This window comes from Leptonotus elevatus, chromosome 11 (assembly GCF_054856555.1).
Source record: "Leptonotus elevatus isolate MCC_2025b chromosome 11, RoL_Lele_1.0, whole genome shotgun sequence".
In the NCBI taxonomy this organism is placed as follows: domain Eukaryota; kingdom Metazoa; phylum Chordata; class Actinopteri; order Syngnathiformes; family Syngnathidae; genus Leptonotus; species Leptonotus elevatus.
Genome location: NC_141249.1, coordinates 18587761 through 18605057, shown reverse-complemented (window position 1 = coordinate 18605057; position 17297 = coordinate 18587761). Strand labels below are relative to the sequence as shown.

Sequence of the window (17297 nt, the reverse complement as noted above, 5' to 3'; positions counted from 1 at the left end):
ACATGTCCAGACAGGTCCCTAAGCAGCAACTCAACACTGATGAAATGCAGTTCAAAAATGTTTTATATCCACTTTACACTTTATACTTTTAAAAAATCCATCAAGGAAACAATAGTTTTTTTTGCGCATGAAAAGCTACAAATGTTTTACTCAGGAAGAGCCTAGCTGGAGGGAGCTGCCACCTGTTAGTAAAAATTGGGCTTTTTGCCATCCAAGTGTGGGCGGGGCCAACACCCCTACGCAACTCCGGCGTCAGCCAATCAGGAAAAGGCACAGTCGCCTGCCTTATAAAAAGGGTCGGCGCTCCGTGGCAGTTCAGTGAGTCGACTTGGAGACTTTTCTTATTCACTTGACGTTGATTTGTTTGTAATACAAACTTTATATATCTATTTAAGAATATTATTTTCATAGCTGAAGAAGCCGTTTTGCTACGAGTTTTAAAACACTTGGACAGTTAACTTTCACTGACGAAGCGAGGACAGTAACAAGACAAAATGCGTTTAATCCACAACATGACGACCATCGCGGAGTGCTCAACCCCGGACTGCTTGCTGCCGAACCGGGCTATCAAAATAGCCGTGATAGGGGCAGGCGGAGTGGGCAAAACAGGTAAACGAAACTTAAACTTGAAGCTATAAAAGGCTGCTGTTTTTTTTTTGTGTATCGAGTGATGTTAACCGGCTGCTTTTGTTGCATTTTCAGCGCTCGTTGTGCGGTTCCTGACCAGGAGATTCATTGGAGACTACGAGAGGAATGCTGGTGAGTTCACGAACATCGAATTTGAGTCGGATTTTTGGAGACTCCTCAGTCCAACAAAATCGAACATTATTACCCTTTTACTCGATCGATAGTGATATAACTGATGACAAACTATTACATTGTTAATATAACAAACTGTTATTTTTGATGAAAGTAAAGGCTGTGGTTATTTTGCCGGCAAAGCTGTTGCTAGGGTTATTTTTGCCGTGAACGGCTCTGGAAAGAGGAATTCTTGGTCTGCAGTGAATCTGCTATTTTACCGTGATATGTAGGCTGCGAGTCATGCCCCGTGCGTGGTTCCAGCCTCGCTAAATTCTGCTAAGTTTTCAATTTGTTCTGCCCCTGGAAATAGGCTGTTATCTGCATTACCGTCTTAATCATAACCTTCAGAGCAGGGTTTTGGGGGACATTTACCAGTTCCTGGGCTGCTTCTTTTACTTCTTTAATTGTGAAAAATCCATCAGGGCAGTATTCACGGTCGGATGTGGCAAATATGGCGTTGATGACGCTCTTATGACCAAGTTCTTGCGCAATTCACAGCAAAGTAATGCGAGGTGACTTGAAGGTCACGGCAAAATAACCACAGCAATTATTTTTTTATACATTAAACATAATAAATGAAGTAAAAGATAAATATTTTGAATTAAAAATTAATACATTAAAATTCAAGTAAATATTTTAAGACAAAATTAGCACGTGAAATAAAAAAAAAAACAATTTTACTATTAAATTGAGTGTTGAATATAACATAATTCAAAATTTGATGCATGGGGAAAAAAACTACAATTATCTTAGTTAAAAGAATAAACATAAAATGACTCTAAATTAATTTACAAGACGTACTACATCTCAATGGCACCTCTTAATTGTCTTTTTCTGTGTGTAGGTAACCTGTACTCTAGAGAGGTCCAGGTGGATGGCGAGCAAGTCAGCCTTCAGGTCCAAGACACGCCCGGTGCAGAGGTAACAGCTTCCATCCTCTTCTTCTTCTGGGGTCATGTTGAGGTGTGATGATGTCATGCGATGACACCCTCTAAGCTGAGTGGCCAAAGCTTCAAGCAGGATGTTCTGAGAAGGAAGTGGCCACTGAGCTTATTGTGCCGTCACCAATTTGCAACAGAGAGACTGGAAGAGTCATTGAAAAGTGTAGAAGTGGATATTGTCAAATTAGGTTGACATGTAAAGCTTATTTTGAGAAGAGCAGTTGGAGAAGTTGTAACTAACCTGTCTTTTTGTTCTCCAGATGAGCGACAACGGCGCGCTCCTCCCCGACCACGCGTCGGGCTCCCTGCAGTGGGCCGACGCCGTGGTGCTGGTGTACTCTGTCACGGACCGCCGCAGCTTCGACCTGGTGCCGCAGCTGCATCAAAGGGTGTCCCGATGCGCTTCTAGCCGCGGCGGCGGGGGGCCGCCCGTGGTCCTGCTGGCCAACAAGGCGGACCTGCTCCACCTGCGCCGCGTGGACCCCCAGCAGGGCCCCCTGCTGGCCGCCGCGCTGGGCTGCGCTTTCTACGAGGTGTCGGCCAGCGAGGACTACAGCCAGGTGCACGGCGCCTTCCACCGGCTGTGCTGCCAGCTGGCCAAGCAGCGGCCGGCGCTGCCGCCGTCACCGCAGCCACCCGCGCCGGCTGAGAAACGACGGCCCAAGTCGCCCAACATGCAGGACCTGAAGAGACGCTTCAAGCAGGCGCTCTCCGCCAAAGTCCGCACCGTCACGTCCGTGTGAGGCCTTCTTCCTCTTTGCGGTGGGATTTTCTTTTTTGTTCTTGAAGAAGATGCTTCTCAAGTGACGTCCTGAAGGAGGATGACGGCGAAGAGCGTGAGAGGCTCTTCTTCTTTTGCCGCTCGAAAGGCAGACGTTCCTCCAGACCGCTGTACGACAGCGCACCGAGACGGGACACAAGATGGCGGCGCGGAGCACGGCAGCGTGGTTATCACTGGCGCACTTTAAACACTGTGGGCTCAATAGCCAACGTTTTGTTGTTTGTTTTTGTTGGTGGTGGTGTTATTTATTTGTTGACTCGCACTGTTTGTGTTCACAATAAAAGGATGAAGACCATTTTGGTTGTCCCCCCCCATGTTTTAACACTTCACACATGCGTACAGAATTTAATAAAACTGAATAATAATAATAATAAAAAATATTAAGTTCTATTTTGGCCACCAAAAACATTCTGCATACTGTAATCCAAATTGAGTCTGGGCTTCCCTCCTAAAGCTGCTTCCCCCGCAACCCGATCCCGGATCGATTGATGAATGGATGCATCATATTTTTTAAATTGAAAAATATATATTTAAAAATCGTCAATTCAAAACATATATTTAAAATTTATTGAAAATACATTTTTTTACACTACATTTGAATGTACTATATTCAAAAAAATTAAAATATCAATTTTCACACGGGTTGAATACAAAAATAAATTCTAAATGCAAACAATATATTTAACAAAAATATACTGTAGTGAAAAGAAAATATATATTTGTTTAAATTATATATATATATATATATACACACATTAAAAATAACACTTTTTATATATTTTAATTAGCATATATGTAAATTAAACATTTGTACATATTTTAATGAAGATACAAATTGCAAAAAATTTATAATTTTTATCATTTTATCCGTTATATTTATTTAGCTAATAATTGTTTTATTTAAAATGTTAAAAACTATACCAATAAAACTATCTACTATATAACTGTAGGTTAACTATACTACCCTACTCTTTAAAAAATCATTTATATATAATTTTAGTTTTTTTTTTTAAATAATGCAAGGCCAGTTTATGAGCATTTAACAAATTAGGTGTGAGAATTTTCAAACCCAATAAAACCACACAGAAGCTGTTTAGTTTGCTGTTTGTCTCTTCAAATCGCAGCGCGTCCTTGGCAGCACAGTGGCGGTGAAAAGCAGGCAGCGACGAGGCCAAATCGAGCGACAGCAAATTCTTGCTCAACGTGAATTTCACAGCGCTGACCTTGTTGTGGGAAAAACATCTGCAGAAAGAGACGAGCGCTCGTTCAAAAGACCCGATGAGGAAGAAAGCGAATGTGTCATGATGACGACTTCATGAGTGGGCCCACACAGATTTGCTGAAGGACAGGAAGACTTATTATGATGATCTTACATGTCATAAAATAGATTTGAAAGAAAAAGCTGGAACCTAACCAAGTTAATCAGGCTGATTTGACGACTTTTTATTTTTAATTTTCCATTTGTGGATTCATGTGCTTTATCTGTCTTAAAAAAAACCCGCTACTTTTATGAGTCTTTTCTTTACACGAGTATCTGTACTTTTTACACTCCGATATCGGACGTCAGTCTTTGGTTGCCGAAGAGCAGCTCGGGAACGTCGGCGGGCCTCAGCAGCCTGGTGGACAGGACCAGAACCTGCGGTGGAAAACCCACGTGCTGATGAGACACAATCTATATTCGTTTTTTATTTCTTATGCTCAACACCCACCCAGTCACACATTACAATTGAATTTGGAATGAGCGGAGGAGTGAGAATTACTTTGGATCACACTGGGGGGCCGTTTCTAATAGTTCGACTCTCACGGAGCTACAAGCGGACCATCATTGAAGCTCTGACTCTGACCTTTGCATCTTTCCTTTTATCCTTCCTCTGGTCTCCTTGACAACTTCACGACTGTGGCGGGACTGAAGTATCCGGTGAAGGATTTTTAAGAGTTTTCAGGTGAATTAAAGAGCACAATCTCACTCACACGCACAAGCAAAAAAAGAAAAAGAAAAAAATGAATGAATAATACTGCTGAGCTCTGTCAAAAAAATTGCATTAAAGGCTTTGAAAAATCAGTAGATTTGAATGGGAATATGGATGAAATGCAAAAAAAAAAAAAAAAACTAAACAAAATAAAAAACACATTTTGTTTTTTACGAACACTAAAATAGAAACCATGAAGCACACGCAGAGCCCAGATTCGAACCCATGACCTCTGAACTGTGAGACAGACGTGCTAACCACTAGTCCAAAATGCTGCGCGCTTGTAATCAGAGGTGTCAAAATAATCCCAACACAAACCTTCAAGTGTGCCGCAAAACATTTTTCCTGGTGGTCTTTTCATGTTTGTCGGCTTTGCGGGCGTTCTCGTAACAACGCTGATGTCATTTGCTCTCAAATGGAAGACCTTAGAGTCGCTTTGTACTGCGCGCTCGCGTCCTTTTAAGGAGAGCTTGCTTAATGCCTTTCATCCGTTTTTTTTTTTTATTGCTCCAAAGTTAGCAGATAAAGAAAGCAAAAAAAATGCTTAATACTGAACATTTTACACTTTGACAAAGCCGCTGCAGTACAGTAAATACTGTATGTACTGTCGTTCTGTGTGAGCAAATGTTACGTAACGCATTTTTCTGTGATCGTAGTCCCTGAAGCTCTGAGACCTCTCGCCTTGCCACCGGCTTCTGACTCGTAACAAAACAAAACAAGCCAACAAGGTCGGCGTCGCCCCAGCACCCGTGCTGCCGTCATGTGCAGCAGGCACCTTGGTGCTACTTTGGCTCATTTGCATACCACTGGCAGACGTGATGACTGGATGCAGATCCATCTGCGTATCGAGGGCAATGCTTTGTGCCTATTCACGTGTTTTCATTCAGCAAACTGGGGCACCGGGGCTCCTCGTATGTAACAGCACCTGCAAAATTGCGGTAATGTGCATGCCAGGCCAGTAGAGGGCGATGGCTACACTGCTGTGCTTGTCAGGTCTCGGAAAAGGCTTTTTTGAGTATGCATAGTCGGTTTAAATGTGATTTATGCAAGCAATGCTAGCCTTACATTGCGGGATGCCACGTTTGTTTTGATCGTCATGGATAGCATACAACGCTAACTGCTTAACACAGACTGTATGACAACATGGAAGCTAACCTTACACACTTTCCTATAAAGACAAATAATTTACGTTGCATTACAAAGAAAAAAAACATACATGTCCAGTGGACATTGTCCTCTTTCCTAAAGAGTAGACAAAATATCAACGGTATATGCTGTAGTTTCCAAAAAATAAAAAAAAAAGTCGCACTTTCCTTAAAGGAAGACAAAATAGCAATGTTGCGATTTACCAAAAAGAAGACAAATATTCATGTAGCACTTTCCAAAAGGAAGACAAAATATCAATGTTCAAATTTCCTAAAAATAAGTCAAACTATTCTTGTTCCACTCTCCTAAAAAATAAGACAAAACGTACATGTTGCACTTTCTTAAAAAGAAAAATTATTGATGTTGCACTTTCCTAAACGAAAGACAAACGATCAATGTTGCATTTTCCTAAAAAGAAGACAAACTATACATTTTGTATTTTCCTAAAAAGAAGACAAACTATACATTTTGTATTTTGCTAAAAAGAAAAAAAAACATGTTGGACTTTCCTAAACGGAAGACAAAATATCAATGTTCAGATTTTCAAAAAATAAGTCAAACTCTTCTTGTTCCACCCCTAAAAATAAGTCAAAATATACATGTTGCACTTTCCTAAAAAGAAAAAAAACTATTCATGTCGTACGTTCCTAAATAGAACAAAATAGCAATGTTGCACTTTCCTATAAAGAAGACAAACATGTTGCCTTTTCCTATGAAAATGCCAAATTACTGAGTTTACTTTTTTTTCTTTTTTTTTAAAGAAGACAAACCACCAATGCTGTATTTTCCCTAAAGGTAACAAACTTCCAATGTTGCATTTTACAAGCAAAAAAAAAGAGACACATTTTCTACCTTTCACTTACAAGAAGAAAAATGATTCCCGTCTGGCCCTGAAGGCGTTCCACTCACCTGACTTCCTGGTTTCAAGGTGGTCACAGTCTCCTTGATCAGGCGGAGCTCCGAGGGTGTGACTCCGCCCACCAGGAAGAGGAAGAGCAGCGGGTTGTCGGTGGGATGCGGGCGGCTAACCTGAGGGTTGGGAAGGGAAGGGATTAGCACGCAATCATGAGTTTACCAATCTCGACACAAAATATTCTGACCAAGAAAACAACTATTTTAATCGCAATGTAGACTTTGAAGACATCACACGTTGGCGAGTTTTGCGATTTTGAAAATGCTTTTCGGACAAACACATCAAGGTGGCACAAGAATGTTGTGTAAAAACGTGCTTGGTTTTTAGCAACATGACATTACTACGACAAAAGTGTCCGTATTTGTTTTTTTTCGACATTTACAACAAAATTTATACATGAGCTGGAATGCAGAGTCCATCATGACTTTATTGTCTAGAAATTGTAGATTTTTTGTGTTGTGTTGTCAGAATTATCTATCTGACATTTTTTTTTACAGTTTTTGACAGATCATTTATTTTAATTGGTGGGGGCTAGGGGGTGTTAACCAATTTTATACAGAACGCCTATTATAAACCTATTGTCTAGTTTTAACATTTTTTTTGGGCATACAAATTTTTTTTTTTACATATGTATTTTTGTAATCACATTTTTTGTCAGCTTTTGCCAACGTTTTTAAATTTCTATCAGGCTTCTGCCAGTTTGGAACTTTTTTGTCAGTTCTTAAATGAAAAAATAAATAAATCATATTTTGTCCAACTTCTGTCACGTTTTAGCCAGTTTAATTTCCTTTTTTTTCTTTATGGTTGTATTTTTCTGTAGGTTTTTTTGGGTGCCAGATTTGTAAGAAATTATAATTTTTGTGTGTAAATAAGTCAGACTGCCTCATACTCTATCACAAACATGTATTATTTTTGTTTTTACGTTGTTGTTGTTTTTGGTCAGATTTTTTTAAATATGTAAAATTTGTTCCCCATTTTTGGTCCAAGTTCTTAAGTCATATTTTTGTCTGTAATTTTTGTACAGTTTTAATCAGGTTTTTGTGTCTGTCTTATTTTTTTTTACGTTTTTGTTGTTGTTGGATAAACTATTTTGTCGAAGCCACGTAAAAAAATAAAATGTCATGTGAGAAAGCACCAAAGTTGAAGGGGATGAGAAATAGCAGGTGGGTCCTGCACTCGCCCCCTCCCGCCCATATGCTTCTGCCATTTGGGCGGGGATTTGAACGTGCGCGCTCATTGTGAAGTGTGGGTGCCCCACGAGGTGGCAAACAAAGCCTCCTCTTTACACCCTGGTGTCATGACACGTGGACGTCTCATATAACAAGCACACGTACACACACGAGGAGACGTTCACAGTCATTCAACAGCGCGGTGTGAAACGCCAATTGAAGATGCATTTTCAACAGCGGGGCGGGGGGCCCGCTGTGTGGGTTGATCGCGATTGGTCGAGGCGGAGAGGGCGTCGGTACACGTGAGTTGGCAAACGGCAGGGATGAGTCGACATGTGTCGCCGGTGTGTTTCGTTCGCTCTCTCGCTGTGTGTGTGTGTGTGTGCGTGTGCGTGCATGGTGTGTGTGCGGTCAGTGGGCGCTCGGCGACACGCAACATCCATGTGCGGGCGGGCGTACAGGTGCGACCATGTGCTTGGCCATAGGACCCGCAGGGGGCGGAGCTAAAAGGAGGATAGGCTTTTCTTCGTCATGCATGGCGTAACCCTCATGTACTCTGCAGAAAGCATATTAGGGACACCTGCACATTTGAATGAAAATAAATAAATGTGTATTGTTTTCTAATATGTATATATATATTATTTTTTTGAGTATTTTATTTTATGTTCGTTTTAGGTTCATGTTATGGTGCAGCCTAGCCAGTACCAATTTTTTGTATTCTCTAAAATATTTATACTCATTTTGATATTTTGCATTTTTGTGTAATTTATAAAATTGTATTATGATTGTTAATTGTTTGTATTGTCTTATATTTTCTACTAATAAACTAATACGTTTCCATCTATTATGTTCTAATTATTTTTTCTTTAAAAAAAAAGAAGAATATTTTTGTATTACTTTGATTGGATTAGATTTTCCAATGGATATAGAGACATAATTTTTTATTTTTCATTTTCATTTTATTAACATTTTTTATTATTCATGTTCATTTTATTAACATATATTTAGTTTTTCTAACATTTTGTACCATTCCCCATTTAATATGCTTTCATTTGTGTCAATATTTTTCATGTTTTGTGTTGTCAAATATTTTTGTATGTTCCCCCCAGTATTTTGTTTTATTTGCATAAAAAATAAATATATTAGATCAACTACTTACACTAATACTATGTATTTTGTCAACAATTTTTAAATATTTTCTTGAATTTTATGTTATGTAAAATATGTTTTTGCATTTTTTCCCATTATGTAGGAATATTTTTTCATATTTTGTTTATTTTCTGTATTATTTTGTGGTCTTATTTTATATTAATAAATTTATTTAATCAATAATTGTACTAATTTTAGATTGCGTAGGTTTATTTTGGATTGTCTAATATTTTCGCATTTTGTTTCTATTATTGTACTTAATTGTTAGTTATTTCGCCCCGATATTTTGTATTACAATTTTTTAACACACATTTTGTATTGTCTAATATTTTTTTAAATTTTCTATCTATCATTTTAATGTATTTTTCAAATATTAGTGTATTTTTTCATTTGCTACTTTTGAGCTTTTTTGGGGTCTATATTTGTATATAAAGCCCCTTTGTATAAAAAGTTGTGCATACAATGCACACGAGATCACATTATCATACAGTATTCATTAAGTGGTCAACTTCTTTTTACAGTTGTATCACGGTTAAGAATTAGCTGACTAGTTTAAAAGATTTCATGATGGCAAAATTTTCCCCCTGGAACAGATGATTTCACGTTCCATTATTTGCAAAGGAAAAACATGAAATTGCTTGAAGGTCGAAAAGAATACATAAATAACACAGTGGAGGAGGCAAATCTCATGGTGTGCTTCATAGATGGAAATGTAAAAGAGTGTGTTGCGTTGTGCCAGCGTCAGACGCAGTCCAAGCTGTGCACAGCGAGCACATAACGTGCTGACAAACACATTCACTTGGTTTAAGATGACACTTGGAAGAAAGCTCCAGCGGCTCTCCAAGTCTGCGTGCTCGGCTACACAGAACACAATATTTTGTATATGATGACGATAAAGTAGTTCACAGATTGGTAGAATACGTACATTTGACTGTATTGTTATATAACCTGTATGTTTGCATTCATACAGCGTGAGTGAATATTTGAAGTCGATGCTAATTTACGTTAGCATGTCAATAGGATTTTACATTGACTTTAGCATTAGCAATGTTTTTTGTTTTTTATTATTTGTTATTATGCATGCCTTATATTTAAATATAAAATGTGTGTATTTTGTTTAACAGTAAACTCCAAGCTTGGGTCTCATTAAACATTTTAAAGCACGCTAAGGGACGAGAAAAATTAAATAACATCATGCTTGCTGCACAAGTAACATGGTGCATTCAGGGTACTTCCACAGTGTCGGAAACTTGTACACACACCCGCCGTTTAGCACGTTGATCGTTTATTTTTTCGATTACAAGGGTGAGAGAAGCCAAAATAAAAATCCTACTATATATTATGTTTATAGACCTAACTAAAATAATAATTACATATGTAACTAATTAAAGCTAAAATGTACTTTGTTTTCAGCTTTGTCAGCTTTAATATTCATTGTTTAAATATTTACTTGTTACAGTGCACAAGTGTACTTGATATTTGCTGCTCACCTTTGCAAATCTCTGACGCATAGTGCTAATACAATTTTGCTCACCATATCATCTTTATATGAAATTTTGCCACAGTTTCATCTCTCGTCAAGCATGTGGTTAAAATAAGAACTTTAACTGTGTTTTTTTTAATGGCGTAAATGACCCGAAAGTTCCCTTTTCTACCTTCAGCCACCGTGAGTCGGTCCAAGTCTCTTATTAATTTGCCTAAAATCAGGCCACAGTTATGTAAGCGCTCTAATTCGTCCTCCCCGAGGGTAATCATCACGTTAAGCAGGCCCAGATGTGGGATAAACACACCGCGGACGGGTATTTATTTCCCAGTGGGCCGCAGATACATGTTGTGTATTGCACGAAAACATCAGTGGCAAGAAAAAAAAAATATTAACACAACCCTCAAGTTGAGGTTTGCGCGTCTCCCACAGAGGAGATCAACAAACCACCAAAGAAAAGCAGGAATAATCATGGTGCTGATGGAAAGTTTGTAGTGACACAGTGGAACCTCCAAAGTGGAACAAAATAATTGTGGTGCACAAAATTATACAATATTATTACTACTTATATTATTAGTATTAGCATTGTAGCTATCTTTTGTTGATTTTTGCACCATTTCCAAAAAGTGCCCATTTTTGGGGATCGTATTGGGATCGTTCACCAATAATACTTTTTCACCAGGATGAACACGGAATTTGGTGAGTTTTCTGTAAAGGAAAGCAAACACAATGTGATTGTTTTTGGCTTAACATTCGTACAAAACAATTTCAACTGTGATTTTACACCTCTAAAATGGCGGCTTTAAACCAAAACGGCTGACTTCCGGTGTCTTTCTGTTGGGTTTTTGAGACTTTTTTTGTGGGCCTACCGATGATAGACATGCTTACCAAATGTTATGCTGCTCAGTGAAACATGCTTTGTGGGCTGAATAAAAAAAAGAAAGAAGAAGATGAGGGTAGCACTATGGAGACAATTTTTGGGGGAATTTTTTGGGTACTTTAAACCAACATGGCTGACTTCCTGTGTCTTTTCAAGCAGGTGTTCTTGAGACATTTTTGTGGGTCTGCTCATGGTAGACATGCCTACCAAATTTCATGTTACTACGTGAAACTGTTTTTGGGGGCAGAATTTTCAAAAATAATAAAGTCTGGAGGAAGCACTACAAAGCAAATCTTTTAGGTGCTTCAAACCAACATGGCTGACTTCCTGTGTCTTTTCAGACAGGTGTTTTTGAGACTTTTTTTGTGGGTCTGCTCATGGTAGACGTGCTTACCAAATTTCACGTGGCTAAATTAAAAAAAAAAATCTGGGGGAAGCACTAGCAAGCAATTTTTTTGGGTGCTTCAAACCAAAATGGACGACTTCATGTGTCTTTTCAGGCATGGGTTCTTGAGACTTTTTTGTGGGTCTACTCAAGATAGAAATGCCTACCAAATTTCACATTGCTATGCGAAATAGTCTTTGGCGGCTGAATTGAAAAAAAAATAATATATATATAAGGGTAGCATATGGAGACAATTTTTGGGGGGAAATTTTGGGGTACTTCAAACCAAAATGGACGACTTCATGTGTCTTTTCAGGCATGGGTTGTTGAGACTTTTTTGCGGGTCTGCTCAAGATAGACATGCCTACCAAATTTCACGTTGCTACGTAAATTTTTTTGGGGTTCTTCAGAACCAAAATGGACAACTCTCTGTGTCTTTTTGGGCACGGTTCTTGAGACCTGTTTTTTTGCTCTGCCAAATTTCATGTTGCAAAGTGAAACGGTCTTCCGTAGCTGTGTCCATACATAATGTCTGACCTTCATGAACATGCTGAATCCCGTCTTCAGGAGGTCCGTGAGGCCGCCGGACATGTGCTCGATGTCCGGACATTCGTGCTTGTCGGGGTGGAAGACTTCTTGAAGGATCTGTCGCAGGAAAGGTCGATAGGTCGCCTGCAAAAAGAAAAAGGAAAAAATATCAACAAGATTAAGGGCTCGCTGATGCCATAGGTGGCGCTATAACATAGTGGTGGCCTTAAGAATAATATCCAAAGGATGAAGGATTATGGTACACTTTTTGAGGGGCGGTCCTGGTGCAGAGCTATCATATTCTGAATGATATATTTTTCACAACTTGACAACACTCATTTTCAGAAATGCGCAAATCACATAAGCTTCACTTGGTTGTGTAATTAATTAGACACTTGATTGACAAGCAGTCTTGAACTAAACTTGCGTGCCTCACATATTTCATTACATTTCCTTCCTTTAACAGAGGATAAAAAAGAGACGTCTCTGGAATGCCAGCTGATATTCTTAAAAGGGAATTCAGCCCCAGCCCTTCTTCCAGGAATGCACCATTTATATCCTCAAAGCGAACACGGCGACCATTCCAGAGGGCTTTTTTTCCTCGATAACGCCTGACACAGTTTTGTCGGGTGGATGGATGACCCAACATTTTGTGCACGTAATTTACGCTCAAACTGATGCTGCGCCCCCAATTAGTCGCAGATGAATAAATGTCTCGCTTTCCCCACACTGAAAAAAATGCTACTAAAGCTAATTGTCTAGTTTCATAGATACTAGCATTCACATGTGGATTCGTGGATGTTAAAAAGTTAAATCAACTTTGTTTATAGCGCACTTTAAAAACAACCTGAGCTGGATACCTTGGCTAAGAGTTAGCTTATGTTAGCATGCTGACTAATTGGAGTGGATAGAGGTCTTGACTTGCCTGTACACACAAAAAAAAAAAAAGCATACCAAAAAAAAAAAAAATCACGTAAAATTGTAGGGGGTTGAATGATGCGAATGACGAAGCGTGATATAACGGGGCTCATTTTCCAAATTAAATGATTCGCCTCTTAATAAACACCTCCACCCATATGTGGTTGAGTAAATAAAGCTCTGGGATGTTAATCGAATGCAGAGAATGTTTCGGAAGAGAGCATATGTATGTCGCTCATCACAGTATGCGGTGCAAGCCTCCCACTCGTCAATGGTTTACGTGACTAATTACATCAACGCCAATTTAGCGGCATTACAAAATGGGTCAACCTGCTCCTGCGTAAGCGAGTAAACAAAACAACGCTAACGGCACGTCAACATCTGTCTCTCTTGACTAACATCCCCGGGAAAAAAATTAAAATAAAAACACCCTCGCAGAAATACACTCACATTATCATGAGCGTCATACCAGCTTCCGTTTGCAAGCACGTGAGCCACACGTGCTCATATCATTTTTCCTCCCAAGTGTGGTTTTCCTTGGCGCCGATAAACGTGGATTGGTGAAATTAATTCGACAAAAACAGCACGTTACATGAATGCAACGGGACAGAAAAACATGTTAGGGAATGGAATGTTCGCGGAGAAAGAAGTTAGAACTTGGCTACGGTTAGCGACTGTTAGCATAACGACTGACTGGACCCTGAATTTAGTTAAACTGTATTAACATATAGTTAGCCGAAGCTTTGGCACCTCTTCTATTAAAGTAATGACTGATTACAATTTTGATATAAAGTAAAGTGTTACCCTGACTTATGAGTTTAATTTGTTACATTTTAGTTGTTGTTGTTGTGGTTTTAATGTTTTGGTTTGGTTTATGGTTTTTATTGAACATATAAACATAAAGAAAACACATTACACATTTAAAATATAAGTTGAAGTAAAAAGGAAAGGAAAAACAAGAATAGGAAGAAAGAAAAGAGTTTATATTTTCAAAAGGGGTAGGAGCAAGTTAAAAACTTATCTAGTCCTACCCCTTATTCGTTTGATCATTTTAGTCGTAGTTTTGTAATTGTGCATTTAAGGGGCGAGCCTTAGTAAATGATATTAAGTTAGGGCTGAAAACTACAGCAAACTTGTGTAGTAAGCTTGCTATTTTGTTTTGTTAGCGTATAGGCTATGTAAGGGCTATTGAAGTTAAGTTAGGGCTTAAAAGTCAAAACTAACGAGAACTCTTGCATCATAAGTTTACTAGCTCATTTTGTTAGCGTAAAGTTAAATTAGGGATTAAACCTTACTAGAACCCTTGTGTAGTAAGCTTGCTAGCTTGTTTTGTTAGCGTAAAGGCTACCTAGAGGCTATTGAAGTTAAGTTAGGGCTAAAAACTAACGAGAACTGTTGTGTCGTATGTTTGCTATCTTCTTTCGTTAGTTTGAAGTCTACCTCAAGGTTAGTGAAGTTACGTTAGGAATCAAACCCTTGAGTAGTAAACTTGCTAGCTTGTTTTGTTAGCGTAAAGGCAACCTGGAGACCAGTGAAGTTAAGCTAGGGCTCAAAGCTAACAAGAATCCTGTAGCTAGCTTTAGTAAGCATCAAGTTCAGCTGGCGCCTGTTTATTTTGAATTTGAACAAGGACAAAAGAGGACCCTGGATACAGTTAGTTTGTGTATCGGACATTTACGTAGGATGTGACTCAACATTTATCTCCACAAACACGTTTGTGGATGCTATCCTCCACACTGCAAGACAGCTTTTGTTTGTTAAGCTTTTACAATTTTCAAGGACTAACTTTTTTCCCCCTTTCACGGTTAAATAATATTACATTATGGCTAGATAAAGACCAGGAGGCTGTTTAAGTGACGCAAGCAGGAAATAGTGGTATTAAAAAAAAACATATAATTAAAAAGTGCTTTAATACTAGAATGTTCCAGGACGCCCTTATTTGGAGTTGAGTTGAGAGGCCGGTACCTGGTGAACACCGTCGCTGGCTGTGTAGACGTGACGCAGCTGCTTGAGGTGGTCTCGGGCGTGACTCAGACCACCGAGGGTCTCAAACATACGCTCGAGTGTGGAATGGACGCGCTCGGTGCTCAGCTCCTCCGCTTGTGTACAGCCTGGCAAAAGAAGAAAAGAAAAGAAATAGAGATGTACAATTTGGAGAAAAATATGTACACATTTGTCATATTTCTGTGGAGGGGGGGGGGGGGGTAGCCAAATAGTTTGAAGGAAAAAAATGATTTTTTTTTCTTGAAAATACCATAATGTTATCAAGAAAACAATTTAATTGTATACTTGAGACAAAAGAGCTGTAGTATATCTTTTTAAAAATTTGTTATATATATTTTTACAAAAAGTCTAATATTTTTGGCAAAACAATATATATTTGAGAAACATTTAAAAAAAAAGATTTCATTTTGATTAAACGTTTTTTTGAAAAATATTATTTTGAGGAATCAATATTTTCAAAAAAACAAAGTAGGCCTAAATATTTTTGAAAAAAAGTCACATTTGGAACTTTGATCTTTTAGTAATGTTGAGAACAAAAATACAAGAAAACAACATACTGTAGATATTTAGGACAAAAAAGTTGCTATTGGACAAAAGTAATTTTGTTTTGTAAATTTTTTTTTTTTGAGAAACAATATTTTTGAGAAAAAAAAGTTGAATATTTTTTAAATAAAAACATTCTCTTGCAAGATATTTTTTTGATAATTAATTTGTATAATAATAATATACAAGGGTAGTTACAAAAATATTAATATTTTTGATTACTATTTTTGCTCATATTTCCAGAAGAAAAAATATGATAAATTTTATGTAGCGAGAAAGTTTATATTTGTATGTGAGTCTTATTTTAGGGGAAAAAGCTGTACATTTTTGTAGTTGTATGAAAATAAAGTCGTATATTTTTTTGGGGGGGGGGGGGGGGGGGAAGTCAATCTGAGAATAAGGTTGGCAAAATATCAGATGTTCCAAGTCTTTCATTTCCAAGAAAAAACAAACAGTCATATAGGTTGCTGAGGATTTATTAGTTCTTGGAAATGCAGGACGTAGGTCGCCTGTGTTTGGCGGATACGCATAAATCCCACCTGTGTTGTTTTAACGTTGTCACGCTTCCTTGCAAACTGGCACGCAAAAAAGCCAACACATGCAGGAAAACACTTACACCAGCAAAACCTTACAAAACATGATGTCCTCAAACAAAATCTACAGTTCAAAAGATGGAAGCAAGAGAGGACAAGAGCACCTCACTGCTCCCCAACATGTAAGGGAGGAAGCTGACGCTGTTGCGGCGTGACAGAAAAATATGCGCCGGTATAAATTACGACTAGGATTAAGGGGAACATTTGGATTGAGTCTTTGCTGATTGGCAGGAATGTAGCAAGCAATTAAAGAGATGCTCAGCTGTGTTGTAGTTCTATACGACATCAGTAAAAAGCTGCATGCTGCAACTGTGTCAGCACGTATTCAGCATGGCTGGCAACCAATGCCAACAGTGATGACTGCCAGGAGTGCACAAAGACGCATTGTGCAATGCCAAGGTACTTTGCTAAATGCAAACATGGCTCGTTATACGCCCGCTTAGCACCAGCTTCATTCTTTATTGGAATCTGTATGGGTGAAACAATAGCTACACAAAAAAAAGTTTTTTTTTGTTTGTTTAAGAAGCAAATCGTATATTTTAGAGGGAATAAAAAGCAATCTATGAGAATAATGTTGCATACTTCTCAGGGTTATTTAGTGAATTTTTTAGTTAAACAGTGGTAATTTTGTAATTTCTATTTTTGAGTACTGATATTTTTTTTTTCAAGAATTTTTTTTAAATTAAAAAATAGAAAAAAATAGTGTATTTTTGAGAAACCTGTATAAAAATGTACATTTGAATGATGATGATGATTATTATTATTATAAAATATTTTTTTTAATTACAAGAAATAAAGCTGTATTTTGTAAAAAAATAAAATAAAATCAGAATCTTTCCAAAAAGAAAAGTTGTATATTTTCTAAAAAAAAAACTGTAGAAAAAAAGAGGCAACTAATTTTGAGAATGAATTTGTATATAAATGAGACGTCATAGGTGTATTTTAAAGAAAAAAATATATATAAAAAAAGTATATATGCCTATTGAGAAAAAATTGTATATCTAATTGAAGAAAAAAATGGTAATCTTACACTAATAGGGTTATGAGTAAAAGTCTATTTATATATTTTTTTAAATTCCAAGAAAAAAGTTTT

At 37.8% G+C, this 17297-nt stretch overlaps 2 protein-coding genes across 2 annotated transcripts in view; one reads left to right on the top strand and one right to left on the bottom strand.

The window, feature by feature from the left end:
• Nucleotides 1–309: 309 nt before the first annotated feature.
• Nucleotides 310–2818, top strand: rasl11b (RAS-like, family 11, member B). Its single transcript, XM_086089192.1, has 4 exons — nucleotides 310–609; nucleotides 703–759; nucleotides 1646–1722; nucleotides 2003–2818. The coding sequence occupies exons 1-4, from the start codon at nucleotides 495–497 to the stop codon at nucleotides 2483–2485; spliced, it is 732 nt and encodes a 243-aa protein (XP_085945318.1). The 5' UTR covers nucleotides 310–494; the 3' UTR covers nucleotides 2486–2818.
• Nucleotides 2819–3945: 1127 nt separating this feature from the next.
• scfd2 (sec1 family domain containing 2) overlaps nucleotides 3946–17297 on the bottom strand; it is an 88119-nt gene continuing 74767 nt past the window's right edge. The window contains exons 7-10 of the mRNA XM_086090226.1: nucleotides 15030–15175; nucleotides 12156–12290; nucleotides 6549–6668; nucleotides 3946–4159 (exon numbers count right to left, since the gene is read on the bottom strand). Of these exons, the coding sequence (XP_085946352.1) occupies nucleotides 4067–4159; nucleotides 6549–6668; nucleotides 12156–12290; nucleotides 15030–15175 (494 nt within the window). The 3' untranslated portion in view covers nucleotides 3946–4066. The remainder of the gene's footprint in view (nucleotides 4160–6548; nucleotides 6669–12155; nucleotides 12291–15029; nucleotides 15176–17297) is intronic.